Below are 19,449 nucleotides of genomic sequence, written 5' to 3'. Positions count from 1 at the left end.
TGCATTTGAAGGAAAACCTTAATCAGCAAATATTGATCTCATTGATTGAATTTCCACATAGATATTCCAGCAAAACGTACACGAGATAGATCACATACACAACCTAGCTTAATAGAGTAGAAGGAAGACAAATACAACATAAAACGTCAATACTTGTGGGTGTTCGAAGAGCCACATGAACTTCCATGTGGCGAACCTAAATTGCTTGGAGGAAATTTCTTCGGCTTTGGGGGGTATTTCTTCCCGATACGCGGGTCCATATCCTCGTTATTGGACTGACTACCCACATTCGTGAACCCGTCTCCAAACAAATTGCGTTTCATCTTTGGCACTTTGGGCATGGGAGGAGAAGAGACGGACACGCTTAGCTCCACGGTCGGCGCCATTCCAACTCCATCTAATGGCTTAAACATCAGATTGAGATCCTCTACGGGCACGGTAGTGTCAGAAATATTGAATATCAGTGGTGCACTCTCCTGCTTAATATCTTGCGGTCCGAACAGCAACCTCAATCTTGGAAATTCGGGGTCCCCACAATAGTAATAAGCTGCAGCCAATTTATTTTCCTACAAGAACAACGGAGCCATGGAGTTACAATGAACAAGCTGACATAAAACAAACATTGTATCCACCTACCTTCAAAATGGGTTTCCATACTTGCTCCGGTGCCATGACCACGTTGGTGTTAGCATTCCAATACACACCGTTGGTTTTGACTACCTTGTCGAAAAGTATGTGTCTCTCTTCAAGGTTCTGAAATCTCTCGTACAATTGTGGCCATGTGAATGGCACCCCCACTTCTTTGGTGAGCACCTCCGCCACTTCTTCGAGGATGGGTATGGGGATCACGGAACCGCTCCACTTGTTCATTTCTTTGGTTTTGATTATCAAGGATAGCAGCAGTGAATCTACCTCAGCTGTCCAGCTTGATTTGTAAAAGAAAAAGCCTTGTTGAGGGATTTTTGTTCCCATTTCAAGTGAAGGAATGAAAGAAGCCAAAGTTGCTGGGTCCAAGCTTCAATTGAAGGGTCAGCTAAATATGAGTTATTTCATCACCATCCCAAGCAATTGTATGCCCGTGAATGACTAGACAAATCAGACTCGTGAGGGGCATATCTGCCATCGCAGCCTTGTTTAGAGTAGATTCCTGCATGATAATAGGAGATTCCTGCATGATTTTACAGCTCATTGTTGCTACTGTGTTGTCTTTCATATAGTGATGGGTGGAGCAGATTTATTTTGTTTGGAAAATGCTTTGTCAAATCAGCTCACGGGTAAGATGTAGCCTCCACAAAGCTATATTGAAGAGCTTATGTTGTACAAGCCCCCAAAGTATCACTCTTCGGAACCAAACTGTATTCTCTAATCACATCATGTATGCAATGGCATCAGCATCAGCTCCTCCGCCACTGCTGCCGGAGTAAGTAATTTATTGTTGTCGATTATCGAACATTTTTATTTTGCATATAACCACTAACTTTCCGGTTCCTAGGCACATTAAACCATCGTTTTGTCGGACATTGACTACACGGTCATGCTTGTACCGCATGGTAAGTTGGAAAATTCATATGTATTTTACATGCGAGGCTTGCTTTCCAAACTAACAACGACACATACTTTTTTGACATGAAGGTTATTCCTTATGAATGGATGTGCGAGCATGGAGGTAGCTTACCTAATCTCTGCAGACTCCAAATGCTCAATGGCCTTGAATGGGTGGTGGGCGTAACAAGGGATGGTCGTGAGAGCTACTTTGATCAAAACTGGAATGCATTTGTATCTGCTAATAGTCTCGGGATGAAACACGTCGTTGTTTTCAGTTACCACGGTGAAGGCGAATTCAAGGTCATGAGGTTCAATGCAAGTGGTTGTATGCCATCGACCGATATCTTCGTTCAAACTAATGGTGCATAATCTTAGAAGTGTTTCTATGCTTATTAAATGAATTTTAAATTATTTAGAATACTTTTTGATCTTATGTCCTCAACTATCTGGTTGCGATAATGTATATTTTTTATTCTAGACTTTCCAGATTGGGAGTACAATCCCAAGCGTAAGGACAAATCATACTATGAGGAATTTAGTGAATCAGAATCCACTGACGACGACGACACGGGATGTCCGGTTAGACGGGTTGAGGAGGTGCCGACCCTTCCCTCTTTTACCATTATCCTTCTTGCGTCGCAACTGGACCGGATCATGGTATTGTCCTCATTTCAATTGTGGAAGCATAAAACTTGTACATTTTCAAAAAGTAATCATATTCATTTGCAAATTCTGACGCAGTGCTTGCCTGAAATTTGGTGGAAAACCCACATTGCTGACCATAACAAAATTCAATCTGTGAATCTTTTGGTTGGTGATCATTCATGGAATGTCTACGTCAAGATTCAAAATGATAACGTGAAAATAATTCACGGTTGGAACAAATTTGTAGCAGACAACAATCTCGCCGTAGGGAGCATGTGCAAGTTCGAGTTGTTACCGGCTGAAGTCACAAAATTTCGGGTATCTTTTTAGTTATGGAACCTATGTAACTTTTAAATAATTGTACAAAGTGGACCCAAATCAGAATGTATTTCAGTATGTGGATGTTGCCTGTAGTTTAAGCGAACATATTTTTTGTTTTTGTTTTTTTTTCAGACAAATTTATATATGTTGGAGTCAAATACTCTCTAAGGCTGGCCCAAAAACAACGACTATACTAACAAAAACATAAATACTCCCACAAGGGTTCCAAGTTGAAAACATTATTAAACACAAAAAAATCAGTTCAGATTAATGACATATTAAGCTGACCAAGTTTCTAATCAGAAGGAAGGTGTACAAGTCTAATGATTACTAGAGAAAACATTTGATAAAGTTTGATAGTCCCACATGATATTGCCAAACACGAAATACATTGCTAGCAGCTATCCTTCTTGCAACTCGCATAAGCAATCACTGCATTGTGGATATGCGCTGTGACAATGGAATAAAGCAATGAATCCATTTCAGTATATGTAAGCATTGAAACATGTAAAAAAAGAACAGATTTGCATGTAGGTGTACTCACTTCAGCCCACATCGAGTTTGCCAGATCATCGCGACGCTGATTCCAAGATGACGTTGCCTCAACGTAGTCAACGTATTCACTGTCCCTATGATCTCCCTCGGCCTCAGCCCCTTGGCTCTCAGGCATGCAGTCCAAAAGGTCATCGAGTGGATCAATTGGCATCTCAGACCGAACGTAGTTATGGAGAAGGAAGCATGCTATAATTAAATTTATTTGAACTTTGAGGGGATAGAAGGAGGCACTGCGCAAAATACCCCACCGCATCTTCAGTACCGCGAATGCTCTCTCAATTACATTCCTAGCTTTGGTATGACGCATGTTGAAGAGCTCTACAGCATTTTGTGGAATTTGCGCATCAGGACCCCAATCTTGGAGGTGATACCTCACCCCCTTGTAAGGGGTTAGAAAACCTTCACTGTTCGCATATCCATTATCACACAAATAATAATTACCTAGACCAGACAAAACTCAACATCAGTTTAGTAAAAACTAACCAAATATAAATTTTCCATTTGAATTGATATATGTTGCTGAATATTGTAACTTATTCAAAGCTAGTCAATTTACCTATTGGGACTCGCAACCCATGAGGACGAGTTACGGCATCGCGAAGCACTCGAGCATCGCCAGCTGATCCCTCCCAGCCGGGTAATATGTATGTGAAACGCATGTGCCTGTCGCAAGCGGCCAAAGTGTTGGTTGTTATCTGACCCTTCCTATTCCTAAACCGTGGTTTGTCCTCGTTTGGTACTAAAACGTCAATGTAGGTGCCATCAAGAGCACCAAGACACCCCTGTATGCACAAGAAGTAGCCACACACTCACGTAGTGAAATGCTGAATATATAGTTTATTCCAAAAAGAATAGTCTTCGCTACTAAAATATAAAACATACCTGAAAACATTTCCATCGCCAATCTACACAATCTTCGCGAATAGGCTCGGGTTTGACCAAGAACAAGGAATGCAACTTTAATACTGCTGCAAGGACCTCATGAACGTAGAATGAAACTGTGTTCCCTGATCGCCAATGATCAAATCGAACAACACGGTTTTTCTTGTGATGTGCTATGACACCTAGAAAAATGGCGACTTGCTCTTCTATCCCTACGAACCGCCGGACGCGTAACATTCCCAACTCTGTAAACAATGAACACAACCTTCCAAACGTATTCCGGTCCATCCTACAATTAACTAAACAATCTGTGTCAGTTACCCCAACGAGTCTGTTTAAACGTTGAATCTGCATCGGTACTCGATTCAGAATGTCGTAAGCCAACGCAAATTCAGCTCGCCTCCTTTTCTTCGAAACTTTGCTAAAAATCATGTGCAGTATACAAATTCGCGCCACGGTTTGAGTCCAAATTATGTCCTCAATTATTTGCCTCACATAAGCATTTTGCTTCTTATGTTCCCTCATCTGTGCATAGATATACAAATAAGTTTCAATTCCAACTAATCTTTCATCATTCAAATAAAGGAAGCTTAAACTATTCAACTACCCTTTCATTATTCAAATAATAACCACAAAGCTGTGAATTCTCTACATCACAATTAGCACGATGCAACATCAATATTAATTTTTTTCACACAACAAGTTGCTGAAATACTGGTATATTTCTCACACTATATTTTGAATCGATTGGATTCAACATTACAAATTCAAAGTAAGCAATTGGATGAGAAAAAATTAAACTATGCACCATTGCAGTGGAAAACTTCAAAATTCCCATTTTTCTCACTGAGTTCAACCAAAATTCAGCATCTTTAATTCTTTATCATTAAACCAGACATCTTAATTAACATCTATTACGCGGTTTCATTTGCATTCAAAAACCCCAAATCACACGTCGAGACGCACAAAACGAATCAGCCACGTAATTCTACAATCCATATAACCTATAACACCGGATTGCATTCGAAAACGGCCAAATGAATTAATAAATTCGTTTGCTACATTAACTGAAAGGCAGATTCCCCACAATACGATCTAGGGTTTTTTAGCCTCCAAAAAAATTCAAATTCAAATGAATTAATCAATTCAATTGTAAACTTGGGTTGGATTCAAAATTACAAATTCAAATTATTCAATTAGAAAGGGAGATTCCATGGGTTTTGTAGATTTCGAAAAAAAAATAGGGAATGAACCGGTAGGAGGATTAATTCAAAATTACAAATTCGAATTGGGTTTGTAGCCTTCGAAAAAATTAATCAATGCAAACAAAACAAAGAACAGACTCACCTGAAATCTCTCGTTGCGGTGAGTGTCGCTTCTCTTCTGCACAGATTTGTTCAAAGGGCTTGTGTTGGTTTGGGAATGTTATGCTACGATTCCCCCAATTTTCTATGCATGTTCAAAGCAAATGTTATTGGTTTACCTCAAACCCTGATTAGAGCCTAATATGTATCGTAGGGCCAGACCCCGATACACTAACGCCATTATATGGCCAAAAAGAAACGGGCCAAAGCCCATTTGTAGGGCTGTGCATTTATGGTGTATGTCAAATAGAACACATGATAGGCACAGATACATAATTTAAATGACCTCTATATGACAAACAGAACAAGCCCTAAACTTAAAAGAGGATAGGAGGTGGCGCCATCATTGACCATGGTGGAGCACCACGTGAAACAAATTCTCCTCCAACAACACCACCTCTACCTCATTCGACATCTTTCATACTCCCTCCGCCCACAGTAAGAGTCATATTTAGTTATGACACAGATTTTAAGAAATGTAAAAAAGTAGATTGAGTAAATTAGTTGAATATGAGTCTCAATTATATATACTCCCTCCGTCCCATGTTACTTGAGGCGTTTCTTTTCGGCACGAGATTTAAGAAAGTTGTGTTTAGTGAGTTAAATAAAGTAGATGAGGGAATAAAGTAAGAGAAATAAGAGAGAGTAAAGTAAAAAAAAGAATAAAGTAGGTGTGATTAGATGTTTTGTTTTTAGCTAAAAAGAGAAATGACTCAAGTAACTCGGGACAACCCAAAAAGGAATACGACTCAAGTAACTTGGGACGGAGGGAGTATTAATTTTATAATAAAATGTGAATATAATAAATTGGTGAAATGCGTCTTACCATTTATAATAAAAGTGAAACAGAACTCTTATTATGAGGCATACCAAAATGTCAAAACATGACTCTTATTGTGGGACGCACGGAGTATTTTGTATTCTTCACTTTGCAATATGCAACTCCTGATAAAATACTTTTGCTAAAGTGGCCAGATCCATAATTTCAGTAGAATAGAATAACACGATTTAAATACTACACCTTTTTTATTTTAATTAAAGCATCACTTAACATGTAGCGATAGCAGCAACTCATATTACAATTCTTAACTATATGCATCACAACGAAAGCATCAATGAAAGCACAACTCGATAGTTAGAAAATAAGAAAAACTAGCATGTCCCGCTGGGCTCAAACTCGAGTACATGCATGAGACGGTACGTTTGTTTCTCCGTGTCCCCCTCAGCCAAACCTCAAGTGCACTGGTGGAATGCTCTGTTCGTTCTTGAAGAAATTTTTAGGATCAACCACGGACTTAATCCTCACAAGGCGATCGAAATTACCCTTGTAATACCTCTTCCCCCAACGACTAGCTTGTTCGTAGCTCGTCTCCCCGACAACATTGTTAACTCCGAGATCAAGATCTCTGTAATTGAGATACGCCGCCCTCGGATTACTCGAAACGTAAGGTGTCAAGTACTCATCAAACTCCCTACTCCTCCACTCTATATAATTGTCCGCATACTTATTGTTCTATTCCCACCACAACACCATTAATAGCATCTTATACAAATTTCCCACCCTGTGGGGAAACGGAATGGCAGAGTCGCAAATCTCTGTCATTTTCCCTCCATAAGCATTCATCGTCACCGGCACAAACTCCGCCTCTGCTCCAAACAACAACTTCCACACACCTTCCAAACCCGACTCGGGCATGGGCTCCTGCACGTAGTTGGACTTCCCCTTCCAATGACCCTTCGCCCGAGCTCTGTCCAGCAGAACTTCCGGCGAGGTATCAACGGAGTACCCACCCATAAACACGGTCGACTGAAGCCAGCTCACTTCGAAGCAGTCTTCCCTCACTAACCCTAGCTCGGGGAAGCTCTCCCCCATGATCGACAGTAACCGGTCGGCCCCACCGAGAAACAACGAATAGAAATTCGCATTGATCGTCATGTTTCCCGGCCCGCGCTCGAATTCAACCTAAACAACATGATACCGATGAACAAATCCCGGTCCAACTCCGGCGCCACGCTCTGCCAGCGGTGGACGATCTGAGTCGCGTTCTGCTCCAGCACCCTTGACTTTGAAGACAGTAACCGTTTCAGGAACGTCCACCAGGTTGACTTTCCAGGCAGTGATCACGCCGAAGCTGGCCCCGCCGCCGCCTCTGATCGCTCAGAACAGATCCTCACCCATCGACTTCCGGTCAAGGATCCTGCCGCGGGCGTCGACTATTTTCGCGTCCACGACGTTGTCGGCCGAGAGGCCGTACTTCCGGTGCATGGTGCCGTAGCCGCCACCGCTGAACTGGCCGCCGACGACGACGGCCGGGCCGATCCCGGCCGGGAACCCCAGAACCGGGCTTTTCTCCGAAATCCGGTAGTAGAGCTCCCCGACGGTGGCGCCGGTGCCGACCCAGGCGGTTTTCCGGTCAACGTCGATTACGATTTCTCTGAGATTGATCAAGTCGAGGATGAGGAAGAGAACTTCTTGCGTCGTGAAGGAGGATAGGCCCTCGTAGTCATGGCCGCCGCTTCGGGTTCTGATCTGAAGATCGCTCCTTTTGGCGCAGCGGAGGAGAGGAGGGATGTGGGATTCGTGGTCCGGCGTGACGATGACGGCGGGTTTTGGAGTGGAGTCGGAGGCGAATCGGAGATTGTGGATGGAATATTTGACGGTGGAGGAGAGGAGGCGTTGATTGGGGTGTAGACGTTGCTGGAGATGGAGGAGTAGTTGCTGAATTTTTTGTGTAGACATTGGAGAAATTTGTCGGCTGATGATGATGCTTGTGAGATTGAGATGGTGAGAATTAGAAGAATCAAAGGGAGAATGAAAATGTTCATGATTTGATAATTGATGGCTACTTTCCAACATTTTTTGTGTTGTTTTATAGGAGAAGACTTGCTTCAACAAAATTATACAAACACCAACATGTTAGTTTCTTGATTTTTTTATACAAACATTCAAATTAGCTAAATTGCTCTTGTATAGATAAAGTTGTTACTAGATTCAAATGATATATAGCTTGAATATTAGAATACGTACGTTTTAATAGTCTCAGTTGACCATGTGCATTCTTTAATTTATTTTATCACAAGTTGACACGTTATTATGGGTTGTATGAAATAAATAATTTGGTTAATTTGTTTATTATTACTCCCCTTGCTTATTGTTTGTCCGTTTGTACAAAGTTAAAAAATACACTGTATATGAGTCTCATTTTATTTTTGATTCGTTTAATTTGATAATCAAAATTACATTTGGTTTTTATAGTAGATGATAAATAAGTTTCATATATTATTATAACATAGTAATCCAAATTTAAATATATAGTAAAATATTGTCAAAATGCTTATAATAAAATTTGAAAATAACTTGATAATGTTTAATTAGTAAAAATCGTTTAATTTCACGCGATCATGTAGTCCTTACCACCATAAAGTTCCCGGAAATTCACCGGAAACGTTAGGCTGGAGGATATTTTGTTGATGCATATTCATAATATAACACAAAGAGTCTATTTTTATTTTTACAATAGTAAGTTGGCTACTATTCTTAATTAATAACTTTAACTTTATGTATAGTGTATTTATTAATTATAAACAGTAAGTCATATTTGATTATCTAAAGTTATCAAGGTTAAATTATTCAATTCCTAGAAATATGATTTCTTGATTTGGATTATTGAAATTATTATTTCTAGTACTGATAATTTGATTTATGAGAATATAAATCTTGAATAATATTGAAAACTAGTAGTATTTCTTAAAATAATCTAAGAAATTAAAAAAATTATGATGAACAAAATAAAACATTACTAAAATAGATAAATATCAAGACAAAAGCATTACATTGCAAACAAATTCCCAACACATGAACGGTGAACCGCCGGAAAAGCGGAATTATTACAACAGAAAGGTAAAATCACACAAGAAATTCCCAACACTTGTCACCACAAGTAATTGAAGAATCAAATTATTGCATACTAACAACACACACAAGCATCATCAGAGTTCAAGCCTTGACGACTTTGATACCACCAATGGTCACGCTGTGGCCGTTAGCCCGAGGAACGATGGTGACGACGATCTCCTCGTCGTCGCTAACGATATTAATGTCCTCGTACAGTTCCTTCAGGCTAAACCTAATCGTTCCTTTCCCCTTTTCAAGCGAGTGTTCGCCGTGGCCGCCCTTATGCGGAAGCTTCGCGAAGGTTCCCACGTACTCCGCGTTTTCAACGCCTTTTGGCTCGTCTTCTTCGCTGTTGACGTAGACGTCGAACTTCACGAATTTGTCCGAGTGGACGTGTATGTGCTCCACCAATAAATTCTCGTCGGCCGCGCCCGGGGCGGTTTTCGACACCAAAATCCTAGCAATCCTGCCGAGTTTGAGCGGGAACACCTTCTCCGGCCTCTGCGCGTTTTGCGAGATGTCCTGGATTTTAACCCCGGCCGCCCTCTTGGGCGGCCGGAAGTGCACCCAGGGGATGTCGGCGTCCTCGTACTCGTACCCCATTTTCTCGTTGTCCAGGGCGTCCCCGGCCCTGACGCGCACGAGCTCCTTGTTCTCGTCGTAGAACAAGAAGGTCGCGTTGAGGTAGTCCGGATGGATTTTTTAACTTTAGTCTTGAGGCCTCTCCAGATAGTCCACAGTCGGTCAACATTGGCGTGATGGGAGTAGAAAACTGGGTCCCGCCCTGCAGAGTAGAAGTTCCCTAGGTCTTCATGGTAGGGATTCTTGGGGTCCCCCACCCAGATGTGCATGCTGGTGTGGGACCCTATCTCCACTCTCCCTGCATTGGCAGAGGGTGGGGCTTCTTCCCCTGCCACATATCTCTGCCCCATAAAATCTTCAGTTTTGTTGATCTTCATCATTTCAGTATACATTGTACGTAGATTGCTCCTCACCAGCAACCCATTGTCGGTCGGTTCCTCCGCTCCGGTTTTGTACTGCAGGTCAACGATGGCGGGAGGGCGGTGGAGAGGGTTACGGTTGGCGTCGTAAAGAGGGGAGCTCTCCTTGTCATAGATCGACGGTAGATGCATACCGCACGGGTTGTCCCAGTTCCAGAAGGGCAAGGCGAAGGTCGGGTCATCGATCAATTTCCCCAAGATCCTTTCATGAAAATACAAGTACCATCTATGCCAAGGGAAGAACAACCACGAGAAGTGGACGGAGATGGGAAGTTCGGTCCCGACCTGGTAGTAGGCGTTGTTGCAGTAAGCGCAGTGGACGTTGGCCTGCTGCGTGAAGCCCCGGGGGTCGTCCGGGTCGGTCTTGTCCAACGCCTTCATCTGTCTCACGGCTTCCTCGTACTTGGCTAGGTACCCATGGTGGTGCTCGGGGAGCCTGTGCGCGGCCGGCCTCACGCGCAGGGTCCCCACCGTCGGCAGCACGTAGTTTTGATAGCGTTCGACACGGGTTGGCAGCAGTTCACATCCAGAGGCTCCCCGTTGGCTTTGGGGACCCCACAAACATTCAGGTCCGGCGGTTGGATCGGATTGGCCCGGGCATTGTGGTTGGCAGCTGTAGCACCATAGAGACCTCCCAATCCTAAAAGCAGGTCTCTGCGGTCTACACCGCCTCCGCCCCCGCCGATGCATGACACATGGAAGCGTCTTGCAGAGGCGGAGGGTGGTTTGTGATTGGTGGAGAGCACCATTAAGGAGGATTGAAATGAAGCCATGTTTTTTGGTGTGACTTCTTAGTGTGCTACATCCACCTTTATATAGGGAATTTTAAGTTAAGTAGTGATTTAAGTTAATATGTAAAGTCTTCTTTCATTCAATTAGGTTCTTTAATGAGTTGAATTCGTGAATTCTCTCTCCTATTCACCTATGAACTTTTGAAATGGGAATAGTACAAAATACAACCATGTGGATGTAAATATTGTTAATTAGTTACAGAAATTAGTAGTTATTGACAGTAAAGAGCCAATGCTATAGGTTGAGTGCAATACGTGTCCATATGTTAAAGAAGGTAAGACAAAATGGATGAATAATAGGGGTAGATAGTGCCATTAAAAATTCGGTTAGACATAAATTTTAGAAAAGACTATAGTACTAATTTCACAACCATTGACATTACAATACACACCCAGTTATCTTCAGATCTCAGTTTCAGAAGTTCGTAGCAGTTGCTGTGTCGGTGCCGCTTGTGTGGATGATCACATTATTGTGTAACACTAATGTTAGATTTTATTAATCCGTTAATGCTCTTTTGCTTTTGAGTTAAACTTTTTATTATTTGTATGGTCATTGTTCATATTTCTTACTCCTTTCTTCCAAAAGAATAGACACTTTGAATTTGGCATGAGTTTTAATACAAAATTAATAAAATAAAAATAATAAATAATTAAAGTACGGTTAATAGAGAGTGAATCTCACCTTATTACAGAAAAAAGAGTTTCCAAAATTAGAAAGTGCATATTCTTATGGAATGAACTAAAAGAGAAAGAGTTTATATTCTTGTGAAACGAATGAAGTATTATATAATTATATTTGCTCGCTAATTTTTTGCTTTGGATATTCACAAATATTGTTTATCTTTGATATATTATATATGGATTATTTTATGATGAAATAAGATTTGTTGGGTGTGTATATACTCCCCCCGTCATAGTATAGGAGTTTCTATTTGACTTGAAACGGACTTCTAAGAAATAAAACAAAAAACAAAATGAGTTCGAAAAAGTTAATATAACATAAATTCTATTCTTGAAAAAAGTGGTAATTTAAGAGAGAGGAAGAGAAAAATGAATAAAATAAGAGAGAGTAAGAGAAAATATAGTGGAAATAGAGTTAGTGGATTGGGGGTGCACTTCCTAAAATAAAAAATTAAGAAAGTTTCTATTTAAAAAGATGATCCAAATTAAAAATAGTTTCTATTTTTAAAAGACAAGTCTTAGACTTTGCATATAATGGGCCAAAATAAGCAATAGTATGTTTCAAATGTTATACATATGACAATTTTAATGGGTTATTTGCTGCATTATTGTTATGTGGGCTTTACCATATGGGTAAATCCTATTACAGGCGAAACGAAATATATACATGGGCTTAGATGAGCTGTACTTGGTATGATGGAATAGAATGACATTCCTACCTTCATTCTATTCCTTTGCTTGGTAAATTTTTTTCTTAGGAATCACCATTCGATTTGGACTTGTCATTCCATTCCATATGGGAATAGACATTCCATCCATTTAGCTAAGGAATGACTATTCCATTCCATTTCATATTCCTTTCTTCTTATTTTAAATTTTAACTAAATTATATAAATATTATTTTATATTATATTTAAATTTAATATCATCACAATTTTATAATAAAATTAAAATTTTAAAAATTTTAATAATTGAAAATTCCACACACACTTTACATACTACACACATTTCACAAATTTCACACAATACACACATTTCACACAGTTCAAGTCACGACCGCACTTTCTAGGGATAGAAAGTTCGGTTTACTGCGACCAAGTGAGGGTGAAAGAAGCGGGGAAGAAAGGAGAAAAAACTTTTGGACAACTGAACATAAACTTTGGAAAACTAAAAATATTCAAAATGTATCAGAGTGCGAACATATTAGGAATATCATTAATTCGGACTAACAAAACTGAAATTGAACTAGACATGTGCGGAAGTGTTCAAGAGCGAATGACACCGTGTATGGAGACACAATGCATCCAAGTACTACTCTATCGAAAGATCTTTGTTGTCTGTGCTCAACACCGCCCATTGTCATCACTGCTCAACCTGTACATTTTTTAAACATATGCAGGGCTGAGTACTTAGTGTACTCAGTGGACACGTGCCGAAATATATTTTAGTGAAAAGAAACTGATTTTGTCAAGCCACTATTGAGTGAACTCGGGGTTTTCGCTTAAAAGACCCGAGGACACTAAATCATTTCTATAGTAAAAATCTGTGATAGCGATCTATTTTCCTTGAACTAATGTCATATCTGAAACTGTGTGAATTGAGAATGTATGGGTTCATCCCACTTACAGACCCGGATTCGCTTAAACTGAATTGGTCTAGAGGGACATCTCCCTTGCTAGACAAAGAGATAGGCAAAGTTCAAAACAAAACTAGGCAAGACAAAACATACTGATAACTTAAATAACTCAAAGCATACATATTGGGAACGTAAATAACTGAGAGCAAACATACTTGAAACGTAAATAACTGAAAGCATATCATATCTTAAATAGAAAACTTGCACATAAGAAAGCCCATAAAATACTTTAGTTAGAAAAGCCCACCTCGTTTGTTTAATTTCCCAAACTTGAATTTTTCTCTCCGACTTTAACTCGCGGAGATTGTCCTCTGATCAGTTGTGTTTCTCTTGCTGCATACTCAAGCTACTGCTACTTTGATTATGATTTTGAGATTTTGCAATTGGTGTGAGAAAGAGTTGGGACTGGATGGAGGCACATATATATAGGCTGAAAATCTGCTTGTTGTTGGGATTTTGGCAGAGGGATTGCAGCTTGTTGGGATTGGGTCTGCCTTAATCTCTGCCAAAGGATCCTGTCCCTTTGGTCTTTGTTGGTTGTTTCCGGTATGGCCAAGGAAGTCTGCCCCCTCTTAGCTTCTTGCTAGCTGTTGTGACAGCCTTTGTAGTGTATACTCGTGGCTTTATTGGAGCTGATTTGGTATAATCTTGTTGGCTCTCCTTTTTAGTTGTTGCTTATTACTTTATCATTAATTGAGTAGTACTTCGGTGCAGATTGTACTCCAAGGACTTACATGGAGATTGTGTTCTTGTTGCAGCTCCTATAACTTATTGGGATTTGGTCAAGATTTTGATTAGGGACAGTCAGGTTTTGACATTTTGTGTAGATGTACTTAACTTTAATAACTCCTCCTTCTTTGAATGCTTCAGGTTTGTAGGCTGTTGGAAAAGCATGGCTGTCTCATTTCTACTAATACGGTGGTTGCACAGGTCTTGGTATTAAATGGCTTTGTTTGCTCACTGCAGGAAGCGGGAAAGAGATAGGTTGGCTTCAAGTGGCTGATCTTCCACTATTGGGCAGAGCATAAAAGAACTTGGACTCGAGAGAAAAAAAAAAGACATAGCCCAACACTTGTATTTTAGATCGTTATGGACTTGATTGCTTATTTGGACTAGAATTCTTTTGTACTAAATGAAAATCGAAAATTCTCTTGATCGGTCGTAAACATCCAATGCTCCTTTAATATCCAATGCTCCTTTAATCGTCTAGTTCTATCGAAACTTTCTTCACTTTGATCGAGTAATCGAAAATAAAACATGGAAAGACTTGGGCTTTTGATTCATAAATAGCAAAATAGAAATTAGGCTCTTGGATAACAACTCCATAAATTCTCGAAATATAATAAGGACGGCGTTCGACTTAAAGTTTGACGCTCTTTCTAGAATAATCAAAATAAAAGATGCGAAAAGTCGGGGCGTTACAGTTCACACACTTCACACATTTCACACACTACACACACTTCACACACTACACACATTTCACACACTATACACAAAAAATACACACATTGCACACAAAATAAACACACTACACAAAATATACACATTGTACACACATTACACACACTTACAAATTTTACACGAAATACACACTCTACACACACTTCACACAATCTAAAATTTAATTTTAGTTCAGTTTTTCGGTTTGATGCAGTTTAAGCTTTTGAAAAATTTCATTTTTTTTATTCGGTTAGGTTAGGATCTAAAAAAAAATCTAAAAGCTAAAAAAACTCAAAAATATGATGCTTGAAATGTGTGAAATGTGAGTAGTGTTTGTAGTGTGTGAATTGTGTGAAGTGTGTAGTTTGTGAAATGTGTAGTGTGTAGTGTGTTAAATGTGTAGTGCGTGAAATGTGTGTAGTGTGTGAAGTTTTAAACATATTTGATCGGTCAATATTTAAGTCAACTGAAATATTTAATTTGCTATCAGTCAATCAAATTTGAATGAGAATTCTAACTATTGACTTGAATCACAATGAAATTTTCGTATTGAATTCCAAATAATTTAGTCAACTATAAAATCAATGGAAAACTCTAATTATTGAATTAATTTTATGTTTTCAGATTTTATAAAATTCCTATATGCCTTTAAAACAAATGGTTAGTAAAGCGTATTGAGCATTAAACGACACATTAATTAATTATTGCTTTTATGATATTCTTTTATTGCAGTTCAGATAAGGTTGGAAAATGATTGTTGACAAATTTGACTGGTAAATGGAGAGAAAAGCATTAGCGGAGAGAGAAAGATTAGCAACGTTGGAAAACAAATCTTTATTTCTGTTCTAGGTGTTGAATTGATATAACCTTAAATAAAAGAACATCACAAAACTGTTGCATCCAAACAATTAACCTATATCTTATTTGTGTGGGTATCTTCCTCTTTATTGTGTTGTTTTCCTTCCAAACCCTATATCTGCTGCTCTCCTACATCTTCAAAACTCTGCACCATGAAAAACCAAAACAATTGATCATAAAACAGACAAATACTACATCATCAAATCCAACGCATAAACCCCAAATTCATCTTCAATTTCACCATCAAATAAAATAAATACTCTTATATCTAATCCTTCTATCCGCAAATATGAGTTCCTGTTTATAATTACTATAAAGGTAAAGAGGTCTCCATATTCGACTAACTCATTTCACTCGTATATCATTTAAAAGTAATATATACAAGTGAGATCCATGTTCCACTTACATTTCTTAAAATTCGCGGACAGAAGAGGAAGTAAATTCAATGGAACAATTCAGACACATTTATACCCCCACAGCAGAAAGGAACAATTCAATTACAATCACCCTTTTCATCTCCAATCATCACTAGATCTTGGGATTTGCTTCACTACCACTTAAATTCAACAGAATCTCTTCACATAATGCAGCAAATCCAAGAAAATTGTAGACAGTTGTTGGCATATGAGAGAGAGAGAGAGAGAGAGTATATTATAAAAAGATTGGCTAACCATCAACAAAAAGGTAAGCAAGTGGGAGGAGGTGGCTTAGGTGGTGGATCTGATTCTGGCTCAAACACTGTCTCCAGCGGTGCGGCAGACCAACGATTGCCTCCTGTCTTTGCTTCCGGCGGCGCTGTCGGATGATTGTCATTTATTCCAGAGAAAGAGGGCTTCCTTTGATCCGAAACAGAAATACCATTCGGATGCCGCATGCATTGCGAGAGAATCAGTAAATGCAAAATCACCGCCAATTTTACCCAACTCGATTTCATTGCAACTCCCGAGTGAGTATCTTTATAGAAGAAGAAAAGAAGTGGTTAGCAAATTCAACAATCAGAAGAATAAAGTGAATTTGTGAGCTACTTATATAGTGAAGAGCAATTTGAATATTGGCTGCCCACCACTTGGGTTAACCTAGCTTCGCCCGTAAGCCACGAAAGGAAATTTAGAAAAAAAGGAAAAAGGTTTAATTATACTCCCTCCGTCCCGCACTACTCGCACATTTCCTTTTGGGCACGGAGATTAAGGAATGAGTGATAGACAAAGTCAACAATTACGGCTGTAGGTATAAATTGTTACTAAAAATGGAAAGAGTGCAAATAACTTGGGACGCTCAGAAAGGAAATAAGTGCAAGTAGTGCGAGACGGGGGAGTACTATGTTTAGTAACCAACCTTTTAGTTAACTAAAGCATAGTTTCAATATCCAATTACAATATTGTATTATTACTTTAATAAAAAAATAATATGTCGGCATCTCGTTCTGCGCCGTCTCTGAAAATGTAGAAGGATCTAGATTATTAGTAATCTAGTAGCGTGTATATTAAGCTGCACGTGCTTTAAATCATCTTTTCAAGTTATATTAAGCTGCACGTGACCTCCAATTTCATGGACATCCATCAAGCCCTGAATCTATCCTAATAAAATATACTCCATTTTTAATATATTTCAAATTATAAACTTTGCAGCCTGGATGTAATAAATTCAAATTAATTTTTATACAACAATAAATTAAAGTACGAAAACATTGAAATGAACCGAATGCATGTATAGCATGTAAAATATAAAGGAATTTTTTTGGCATATCATATCTCCCTCTTCTCTTTGTACCCTTGTTTGATTGGCTGGAATTTGGAAATAATAAGAAAATGATGGATACGGAAATAATAAGATAATGATGGATAAGCACACTGATCAAAGTTTTTGTATGTTTGTTTGACTGTCGATAAATTACTCATTTGAAGCCCGTAATAAAAAACAAAGCCCGTTTGGGCCCCGAAAATCAAACTCATTTTGGTGGAAAAGTTATCCCATAAATTTGGTGGATTTGATATAATTAGAATGTAAAGAATGATAATTACAATAAATATTTATATATTATAAATAACAATTATTAAAAATAAGAGCGAACATTTATTTAGGTCCGCAAACTTTGCCAAGATATCAATTTTGGTTCTTTACATTTGAAAATATCTTTTTAAGTTTATTAACTTCAATGTAATATCGTTTGAGCTACTTTTTCACTGTTTCAAACTTTTTTGGACAAAAATACCCTCAAATCCATAAAGAACATATCAATCGATTTGATCTATTTTCTTTATTAAAATATTTAATTTATCTCTCTTAATTTTTTTTCCCCTTTCTTCCTTCTTTTTTTCTCTTTTCTTCTCATTTTGTCCCTCTCTCTTATTATAAAGAGGAAAAATTAAGAGATAAATTAAATATTTTTGTAAAGAAAAGTGAATAAATAGACTGAAATGTCCTTCAGGGTTTTTTCATCTAAAAAAGTTTAAAACAGTAAAAAAGTAGCCCAAACGATATTATATCAAAGTTAATGAACTTCAGAAGATATTATCGAATGTTACAAACCAAAATTGATACTTTAGTAAAGTTGGTGGATCAAAAAAATATTCAGATCTACTTCTAATATTGAAAAAACGTATATCTCTAAACATTAAGCGGTACATATTTGGCTCCCTTCATTTTTTATTTTGAAACGTTGTACTCCTTTATCTCCTGTCTGATTAATTTTTATATTGTTTTAGAACTTTGCTTTGTTTTCCTATAATATTTCGTTTTATTACTTTAGCATTGTCTTTCAAAAAACTCTCTCCATCCGTATTATTACAAACAATTGTTTAAAGTGAGAAAGAAAAGATAGACATAACAATATTTCTGTAATATAGACACATAATGCGAATATGTTTTGATCACTAAATTTTTATGTGTTGATCTTGACAAAATCGACATACCTCGAAGCAATGAATATATTAGGTCTGCAACGAGAGATCATCGGAGACAGCGCTGCCATTGTCCAAGTATGGGGCCGGTGTAGAGGGCCGGACAATAGTGGGCTCATCTCGGCCTCGGTCCACTAACAAATTCTTTTAAATTCAGTCATTCGAGTCGCCGGTGGGATGCGATCGGAGGTGGTGGTTGTGGAGGGTGGGGAAGATATGAATTGTTGTGAAATTGGTGGTTGTATAATATTGATGGGAAGTTGTCCTTTTTGGACTATCTCTTAACGTTTTTAGTATATTACAAAGTGTGATAACTTTTTTACCTTTAGCAGAAGTGTCACGGACTCATTGGTGTTTGGTACAGAAAATGATTGGTTTAGTTAATGAGTGAATTACAAAAAATACTTTCAATAATACAGTTTGCGCATTCGTGATTTCCAGTAACTTTTATGAATAGTTAATTATAAAATTATAAAATTTGGTTAAATTCAGATTTGTCTAGCACCTTTTAAAATTTAAATGATAAATTATAAAGTTTTAGAATTTTCAATTATTCCATTTGACCAAATTTTATTATTTTTTTAGTTTTCAGTTTTTAGGCTTAAAACGATATTATTTAGTCGTATGCATCGTGTCATTAGTACACATGTACGGCAATATTCATAGACATCATAAAAAGTTTACATGTGTGCACCAATTTAAAATCGGCTTACGCTCAAAAAGTTATCATGATTATATTTAAGAATTTTTCAAACTTAATGATTTGTCATTTAAATTTGAAAACAGTGCGAGACAAACCAAAATTTGATCAAACTTCATAAACCATAGGTATCACATGGGGTTGTTAATTAATATTTTTCTCTTTTTTAATTTTTATATGAATAATAATTTTGTCTATTAAGTAAATACTAACATGTAGCAGTACTATTTAGAGG

General features: G+C 38.2%; 5 protein-coding genes, 1 long non-coding RNA gene and 1 pseudogene across 7 annotated transcripts; 1 reads left to right on the top strand and 6 right to left on the bottom strand.

Annotated features, from left to right (window-relative positions):
* Nucleotides 1-18: 18 nt before the first annotated feature.
* On the bottom strand, nt 19-5,284 carry LOC121777078. Its single transcript, XM_042174214.1, has 3 exons — nt 4,996-5,284; nt 637-996; nt 19-566 (listed from the first exon to the last, which is right to left on the bottom strand). Exons 2-3 carry the CDS (start codon nt 970-972, stop codon nt 147-149), a joined length of 756 nt encoding a protein of 251 aa, XP_042030148.1. The 5' UTR covers nt 973-996; nt 4,996-5,284; the 3' UTR covers nt 19-146.
* LOC121777079 (putative B3 domain-containing protein Os03g0621600) lies at nt 932-2,614 on the top strand. Its single transcript, XM_042174215.1, has 3 exons — nt 932-1,906; nt 2,024-2,202; nt 2,287-2,614. The coding sequence occupies exons 1-3, from the start codon at nt 1,627-1,629 to the stop codon at nt 2,518-2,520; spliced, it is 693 nt and encodes a 230-aa protein (XP_042030149.1). The 5' UTR covers nt 932-1,626; the 3' UTR covers nt 2,521-2,614.
* On the bottom strand, nt 2,735-5,520 carry LOC121777076. Its single transcript, XM_042174211.1, has 5 exons — nt 5,296-5,520; nt 3,949-4,473; nt 3,623-3,848; nt 3,056-3,507; nt 2,735-2,961 (listed from the first exon to the last, which is right to left on the bottom strand). The coding sequence occupies exons 2-5, from the start codon at nt 4,471-4,473 to the stop codon at nt 2,941-2,943; spliced, it is 1,224 nt and encodes a 407-aa protein (XP_042030145.1). The 5' UTR covers nt 5,296-5,520; the 3' UTR covers nt 2,735-2,940.
* A 1,014-nt stretch (nt 5,521-6,534) lies between these two features.
* Nucleotides 6,535-7,248, bottom strand: LOC121777832 (berberine bridge enzyme-like 15). Its single transcript, XM_042175185.1, has 2 exons — nt 6,874-7,248; nt 6,535-6,825 (listed from the first exon to the last, which is right to left on the bottom strand). Exons 1-2 carry the CDS (start codon nt 7,246-7,248, stop codon nt 6,535-6,537), a joined length of 666 nt encoding a protein of 221 aa, XP_042031119.1.
* A 222-nt stretch (nt 7,249-7,470) lies between these two features.
* Nucleotides 7,471-8,052, bottom strand: LOC121777829 (berberine bridge enzyme-like 18). The gene has a single exon (XM_042175182.1). The coding sequence runs from the start codon at nt 8,050-8,052 to the stop codon at nt 7,471-7,473; it is 582 nt and encodes a 193-aa protein (XP_042031116.1).
* Nucleotides 8,053-9,122: 1,070 nt separating this feature from the next.
* On the bottom strand, nt 9,123-10,971 carry LOC121776016 (annotated as a pseudogene).
* A 4,595-nt stretch (nt 10,972-15,566) lies between these two features.
* Nucleotides 15,567-18,741, bottom strand: LOC121776236. 2 transcript variants are annotated; one of them, XR_006045266.1, is made up of 3 exons: nt 18,527-18,741; nt 16,286-16,568; nt 15,567-15,759 (listed from the first exon to the last, which is right to left on the bottom strand). It is a non-coding gene; the product is annotated as an uncharacterized LOC121776236 (long non-coding RNA). The 2 variants fall into 2 exon arrangements; XR_006045265.1 differs by lacking the exon at nt 18,527-18,741 and having other exon boundaries at nt 16,286-16,663.
* Between the last annotated feature and the right edge of the window lie 708 nt (nt 18,742-19,449).

Source organism: Salvia splendens, chromosome 18 (genome assembly GCF_004379255.2).
Source record: "Salvia splendens isolate huo1 chromosome 18, SspV2, whole genome shotgun sequence".
In the NCBI taxonomy this organism is placed as follows: domain Eukaryota; kingdom Viridiplantae; phylum Streptophyta; class Magnoliopsida; order Lamiales; family Lamiaceae; genus Salvia; species Salvia splendens.
The sequence above is the reverse complement of the archived record's forward strand: the minus strand, read 5'-3'. Positions and strand labels throughout refer to the sequence as shown.

Coding starts and splice junctions, on each gene's coding strand:
- LOC121777078 (XM_042174214.1), bottom strand. CDS start 972: ATGGGAACAAAAATCCCTCAACAAGGCTTTTTCTTTTACAAATCAAGC. Junction 567..636: donor TATGGAAACCCATTTTGAAG/GTAGGTGGATAC, acceptor TTGTTCTTGTAG/GAAAATAAATTGGCTGCAGC.
- LOC121777079 (XM_042174215.1), top strand. CDS start 1,627: ATGAAGGTTATTCCTTATGAATGGATGTGCGAGCATGGAGGTAGCTTA. Junction 1,907..2,023: donor TATCTTCGTTCAAACTAATG/GTGCATAATCTT, acceptor TTTTTATTCTAG/ACTTTCCAGATTGGGAGTAC. Junction 2,203..2,286: donor CGCAACTGGACCGGATCATG/GTATTGTCCTCA, acceptor ATTCTGACGCAG/TGCTTGCCTGAAATTTGGTG.
- LOC121777076 (XM_042174211.1), bottom strand. CDS start 4,473: ATGAGGGAACATAAGAAGCAAAATGCTTATGTGAGGCAAATAATTGAG. Junction 3,508..3,622: donor TGGGTTGCGAGTCCCAATAG/GTAAATTGACTA, acceptor TGTCTGGTCTAG/GTAATTATTATTTGTGTGAT. Junction 2,962..3,055: donor CAAACTCGATGTGGGCTGAA/GTGAGTACACCT, acceptor CCATTGTCACAG/CGCATATCCACAATGCAGTG.
- LOC121777832 (XM_042175185.1), bottom strand. CDS start 7,248: ATGACGATCAATGCGAATTTCTATTCGTTGTTTCTCGGTGGGGCCGAC. Junction 6,826..6,873: donor CCATTCCGTTTCCCCACAGG/GTGGGAAATTTG, acceptor TGGTGGGAATAG/AACAATAAGTATGCGGACAA.
- LOC121777829 (XM_042175182.1), bottom strand. CDS start 8,052: ATGTCTACACAAAAAATTCAGCAACTACTCCTCCATCTCCAGCAACGT.